This window comes from Diabrotica undecimpunctata, unplaced genomic scaffold (assembly GCF_040954645.1).
Source record: "Diabrotica undecimpunctata isolate CICGRU unplaced genomic scaffold, icDiaUnde3 ctg00001064.1, whole genome shotgun sequence".
Taxonomy (NCBI): domain Eukaryota; kingdom Metazoa; phylum Arthropoda; class Insecta; order Coleoptera; family Chrysomelidae; genus Diabrotica; species Diabrotica undecimpunctata.
The window spans coordinates 572-7,455 of NW_027313007.1; the positions used below are offsets into that span (position 1 = coordinate 572).

A 6,884-nucleotide genomic window follows, 5' to 3' on the forward strand; every position below is an offset into this window, starting at 1 on the left:
CCAATTATATCAAAAATAGCAATGGTACATTATGGCACACTAGTAATTATTTTATAGTTTATGTTTTTAGTAGAATTTTATCGATAAATACGTGAAACTAAGGAATGCAAACGAAAAAACACTACAAACAAAATCGCCACAACAATATTGCATTATAGGGTCTTACGAACTAACTACACACAGAGCCAAATATAATATTTTTTTTATAAATAAGCTCGATTCGTCGATTTTTTTTTAAAGCAAACTTGTCTATAACTTTTTCATTAAAGTTTGGTATTTCTTTTATAAGTGTTTTTTCTACTGACATAACATGGTTAATGCTACAAGTCGGTCTTCAGTCATGGAATTTCTCAAGAATGTTTTATCCGTTTTAAACTCGAAAAGCACCTTTCAGCTTCTGCCGTACTCATGGGCACTGTAATTAGAATTTGAAGCAGTTTCACAGTTTCTTAAAAAGGCTGTGTTAAATTATTTTCAATTAAAAATTTTAAAAAAGGTATTGCCCCATTAATGTCTCTACAGTCTCTTCTAAAATAAATAACAGATAATTCAGTCTTCAAGTGCTCCCTATCTAAATTTGGATATGACGCGCAAGTCAGGCTTAAATTATCATCTGGGAAATTATCACAATAATTATCAAATTGCTCAGGATAAAGCAATGAAGTTGCAAGTAGGTGATTTTTAAAAGCAAATCTATCATTTGCACAATTTATGATTATATCACAAACTTCGATAGATGCTCTCCGATGACCTACTGGACTGTTATCCTTCCATAACCTTTTAGTTGGTAATGGTTCAACGCATAAACTAGAACCTTGGTCAATGGTATCATCTATTGAATTTCTAACTGAATTCATGTATCTTTCGAAATCTGTCACCTTTTTATTGATTTCCAAAGGATCCGTTTTAGACTTTTGAAGGGCATTATACAAAACGTCTACTTGTGGCATTATGCGATGGAAAAATGTTAACCAAAAAACAAAATTTTGATCCACTAGTATTCTTCTAATGGAAGACGCTGAACTACAGACAGCTGCCTTATCAAACGATTCTTCTATTTCTTCCATACATTCGATAAAAGAAGATCGATGTTCAAACACAACATTAACAGTTCGAATATTGAAGTTCCAGCGAGTTGGAGCGCCAATGAGGAATTTTCTTTTGGACGATTTTATCTAAAACTGCCACTCGTTGTGGCGAATTTTTAAAAAAGGTAGGGATTTCATTTAAATTTCCAAAAAAAAGTCTAACTTGAGAGTTTTCGGAACAAGCCTTAGACATTATTAAATTTAATTGATGCGCGTAACAGTGTACAAAATGAGCAAATGGATATTTTTCTTTGATTCTGGCTTGAACTCCTGCGTGCTGTCCACACATGACCGCTGCCCCATCATAACTCTGAGCAATTAGTTTATTATTTGAGTTTTCCAGGATAGGATCCAAAACACTGAAAATGTTTTTGCTTAAAGTATCTGCATTTAATTTTGAAGGTACCAAATATGTCCAAAATCGTCCTACCGGTGCTCCATTTCGACAATATCTAAATACTACAACCATTTGTAATTTTGCTGAAATGTCTGTAGTCTCGTCGGCCATGACAGCTAGATATGGAGATTCCCCAATTTCCTCCAAAATTTTATCCTGCCATAATTCCAACATGCAGTCCAAAATATCATTTTGAATTTCTTTAGAAATGCCCTTAAAAACCGTCGATTCTTCCAAGTGTTGTGCTAAAGTTTTATCCAATTCAGCAGTAAAATTTATGAGGCCGCGAAAAATTCCAGGATTGTCGGATGTTTGTGTCTCGTCGTGTCCCCGAAGCGCCAATTCGAAAACACTACAAAATTTTATGCAGTCTATAATTTTTGAGAGAACATACCTATTTTTTGTTACAGCTTCATTGAATTTTTGAATATTTATCCAGTATGCAGAATCTAACTGTTCTTTAATATTCACGGAGCCTAATAAAGCATATTCCATTTGATTGTGCAAATGATGCTTAGAAGTTTCGTGCTTTTTTATTTTATCACTTAAATGTACTAAGTCTGTTACACCAACTTGCGTCCATGACTTATCACCTCCAAAGAGTACACAAGGAAAACAGAAAAGAGCGTTTTTTCTGTTGCAGCCACATATCCAACTATTTCTCGTATAAATATCGCAATTAAATTGTCGTTTGTAATTTTTTCCCTCGGCTTGATCCTTCTTTTACGATTTTAATATCCGGCAAAGGACGTCCTTTGCATTTTAATTCTAGTTTTTCGTCATAAGAATATTTAAAGAATCTCTTAACATTAATCAAATTATAAATAACATCAATCCTGAACAGCACTTTTATTCTCATATACTTAATATAAATACCGAATTACGTGCAGGGCAACTTATTTTAACAGTCGTCGCGTCGCGATCACCGATTATTTAAAATTACAATAAACGTAGGTTTGTACACACTAGTTCGAACTGCGACAAATGCAGCTCAAATATTGCTTTTAGTCGTCGCCTGAAAAGTGTAGGCGAGGGGTTGAGCGGGTGTTATCGGGATATCTTTAACAGTTCACAGCTCGGAGTAGCACCGGTCCGGTCAAATAAGTGGGACTTGCTGTCGCCATGAGATGCGACGGACGACAGATTAAAATAAGGCGGCCATGCACGAAAACCATCTAAATGAATTTAAATTTTATAAGTAGTGATATTTTTTATTTAATTTTCAAAGTAATTTTGTTTGGATTATTTTGGTGGTTCTGCAGCTCCGCAGCACTTATATACCAACCGCCAGTGACTGAAAGTAAAGCAAAAAAATGTATTTAATCCGAACTAAAAGACTCTTGTCTTTAATTAAAACGAAAATGGTAAGCACTAAAATAAAATAGGTATGCAAATTGCATTACTTTATTAATATAAAAAAATGGGTTTAGGTCATTTTACCGAAGAAACCATATCAACTTCTTTTACCTAGCCTGGTTGTAGCAATGCTGCTGTTCTTGTGGAAATGATACCACAAGATGTAGACATGCAATTTCAAGCATCTGATAATATTGCGATGGACTAGGCGATATATCAGTCAAGCAACTCTATTGAAGATTCATTTCTTTTAAAATATTCCGCCGTTAAATTTAATAAGCGTACTTGAAGAACAAATTAATGAAACGCATAAAAGCTATCAACAAAATTAAAAAGCAAAAAAGCATGAACTTACTTTAAACGTAAGTGCTTCCAACATACTAATTTGTGTTTTTACCATTCTTAAAAGCACATTTTTTTCCACTTACATTGTTTTCTTAATTTTTTTAGGAATCAGACAGTAGCGAGGACGTTTCTGATCATCAAGATCTTAATTATAATCCAGATGAAAACGATAGCGAAGAGGATGAGCCTATGTTGACAGTTACAATGGAAAAAAAATCAATGAAACAAGTGAAACGTATTAAAGAATTGAAGCAACTCAAAAGACAGGAACAAAAACGTAAAGGTGAGGAATATAAAACTTAAAAGGGGAAGGTAAAGAAAGCTTAAGTATTACAGTCAGTATGCCACTATAGGCGAAAGTGTTATGATAAGATTGAGAATGCTCAAAGACAGAATATATTTTTGCGATTTTACCAATTAAGTAGACACGCTCAAGATCAAGTATTAGAGGAAAGTTTGGAAGAAAAACTCAAAGATAGACAAAGGCTGGCACCAGAGAAATTTAAAAGTAGGGGATCTTTTTCTAAAAAATTCTACCGAAAATCAAACAGAAGTTTGTCAAAGCTTGTACTTAAGCACCTAGGACATTTCTATTAAAAAGATAAGAGTGATTTTAGACAAAAAAGGGCTCATGGTGGGGTATGTTCACCAAATGGAAGAGGAATGGATAAAATCCAACCCAAAATTGCTAAACAGTTGAAAAATATTGTACGCGATCACATAAGAAGTTTTCCAGCCACTATTCCCGTGAAAAATTTTCATTAGGCCTTTTCTTAGCCACTATGTGAATATGTTAAGTATGTATCGACTTTTTATATAATGAAAACTGTAAAAAAAATGAAAGTTGCTTCGCTCAAAGAATTTTAGTACAGAAAAATATTTAATGAAGAATTTAATCTTGCTTTTCATCATTCTACAAATGATACATGTGCGAAGTGTGATCGATTAAATCTTTGCATCTTTTGCACTCATATTATAATATTATAACAAACCTTACAAAAAATGGGGTACACGAAAAGATTACAATAGAATAAGATTTAAATAACCATTTGGAAATGGTTCAAAGCTTCTATGAAAATAAGAAGAAAGATAAAGAAAGAAGTAAATTAGATCCAAGTTATGTACCTGTTTCATTTGATTTGGAAAAATGTTTGCCGACCCCCTTCTTGAGAAATGGTATATATTTTTACAAAGGACAACTGTGGGTATACAAACTCTTTTTAAAACGGATCATATTTGCAATGAAGGGATGTGTTTTTATGGAACGAAACAATAGCAGGACGTTGAGGTCAAGAAATAGCTTCTTTTTTAAGAAAGTTTGTTTTGAATATTTCTTCAGAAGAGGTTAAAAATTCTTAATTTCTACAGCGATTCATGTTCTGGACAGAATAGAAACTTTTATGTTGCTACAATATTTATCTCCATTATTAGCCGATATATTTATGGAAGATTTTAAAACAAATTATATTTCCAAACATAATTTAAAACCCACAGTATGGTGGAGAGATATGTAGACGATGTATTCTCAATATGGCCTCAGAGTTGTTAGGACACATTCCTGAATGATATAAACGATAAAGAAGACACTAACATTTACCATGGAAAAGGAAAATAATAACACACTACCTTTCCTGGATGTTTTAATCTCTAAGAACGATACTGGGTATGAGACTCAGGTGTATAGAAAACCAACACACACCAACAGATATTTAAATTTCAAATCAAATCACAATATTAATATTAAAAAGGGAATCATTAAATCCTTATACGATAGAGCCAAAGTTACTTGTTCTAAAGAAAATTCGTTCTTGGAAGAAAAACATTTGTTAACATCTGTTTTATTAAAAAATGACCATCCTTTATCGTTTATAAATAAGGAATTTTCAACAATCTACCGAATAGAACAGAACAATTAGAACGAGATCCTACAGCATACACAAGGAATAATTCGAGGAAAATAACAATATCATACATAAAAGGATTATCAGAAAGAAAAACTTAAAAGGATAGAAAATAAATTCAACATTTCAACAACATTCAAAACAATAAACACATTGAGATGTATTTTGTCTAAAACCAAACAAAAACCTAATAATGAATAAGAAAGGACAAAGAATTGCATTTATAAAATGCCTTGTGAATGAAGTCAGTTTTATTTAGGTGAAACATCAAGGCCATTGAATATTAGAATAAGTGAACATCAATCTTATATTAAAAATATGTAAACACGCATGGGATAATGAACATAGAGTTCAATGGAATAACTCAAATATAGTCCTAAAAGAAACGGATGGTAGAAAAAGAAAAATCAAAGAAGCGGCTCTGATTATGCTAAATGAGACCAATTGTGTCGCAAAATCCTCGGCAGAATGTAGTAGGATCTGGTTACCCATATTAAAAGAGGAAGTTATTAAAAGGAAAATACCTGTATTAGTAAGTCAGTAACATATAGAGGATACATCATTTAGGTTTCTAAATAACAAACATATAAAATCAGAATTCGGTGTTTATTGAAAGTAAACTAAATGCACGACCAAATACTTACCATGTCGGGATAGTATTATGAGGTTTTTTCCTGGTTTTTCCCTCATAATTTACTATGGAATCACTAACAGGAGAATTTTACTGTCATCATGGCATGTGTTTGTCTTTTTAAAGACGAACTACAAGCTATGATTTTTCTGACGGATATTCTCAAGTTAAAGTTGATTTCATATAAGAGAATGAACTATCTTACAAGTAAAGTCGTCCCAGGAACGCAACTCAACAATATTGGCAATATCATTTTAAAGTCGTCTACTTTAAAATGTATAATGTATGTCTGAATTGTCAATACAAATGAGTCAGATAAAATTAGGTTATTAGAAGAATTTTTCACCAAGTAACAAAAAAACAAAATTTGTTTAATTTAATAATGTTTGTATTTTGAGAACGATTTCCGAAGTGGAAATTGAAACGTCAATAAACGTACTTTAACCTTTAATTGTGGCTTATTCTCATTTAAATAGTAATTGCTACAATGTTATGCAGGATTTTAAAGGAGCTACCAGCGCAAACTCATTATTTGAGATAAACCACTACTTTATGGAGACTTCAGGGCTTCCGAGGTCTCAGTCTCCCGAGCCCCTAGACAGTACTACACTGATCACTATTCACTTCACTACTACGACTGGGAACAGAAGACGGTTCATTTATACCGTGACGTGTGGCCTGGGTGGAGCTTATACCATTAGCTTATTATATAATATATATGGAATAAGTGTTACCCCCCGCTATAAACTTATTTTTATCACGTAAGCCAAACGCTCGAACACATCGATTTTTAAAATAATCATAGTATATTATAGCACGAATGTTTCGAACTTTACGCGATCCCCCTTCAGGTGACAGTCATAATTTTGATTTTTTTAAATGCGAAAGTACGTCATGTGGTATCTCATATAAAAGCTTTTGAAATACTGATTTTAAAAATGTATAATACTTTGGTTCGAAAATTTACATACAACTGGTCCTATGATGTAGTTGTATATATTAAGGTTTACGTTTCTGGACAAAGTCCAGGATTTAAGCAATTTGTGTAGAACTCCTGCTGCTGGATTACCACTTAGTATTCTAGTCACTAGTTTTTGAATAATTTTAATAGTATCGTTGATCGTGCAACCCATGTATTTCAACTCCTTGACATTTTCAAAGGTTCC

At 32.7% G+C, this 6,884-nt stretch overlaps 1 protein-coding gene across 1 annotated transcript; it reads right to left on the minus strand.

Moving 5' to 3' along the window:
* Nucleotides 1–755: 755 nt before the first annotated feature.
* Nucleotides 756–1,980, minus strand: LOC140431780 (zinc finger MYM-type protein 1-like; the record flags this gene model as incomplete). Its single annotated transcript, XM_072519662.1, has 3 exons — nt 1,880–1,980; nt 1,252–1,837; nt 756–1,175 (listed from the first exon to the last, which is right to left on the minus strand). Coding segments are annotated over exons 1-3 (1,107 nt in total), but the record flags the coding sequence as incomplete, so codon positions are not given.
* Between the last annotated feature and the right edge of the window lie 4,904 nt (nt 1,981–6,884).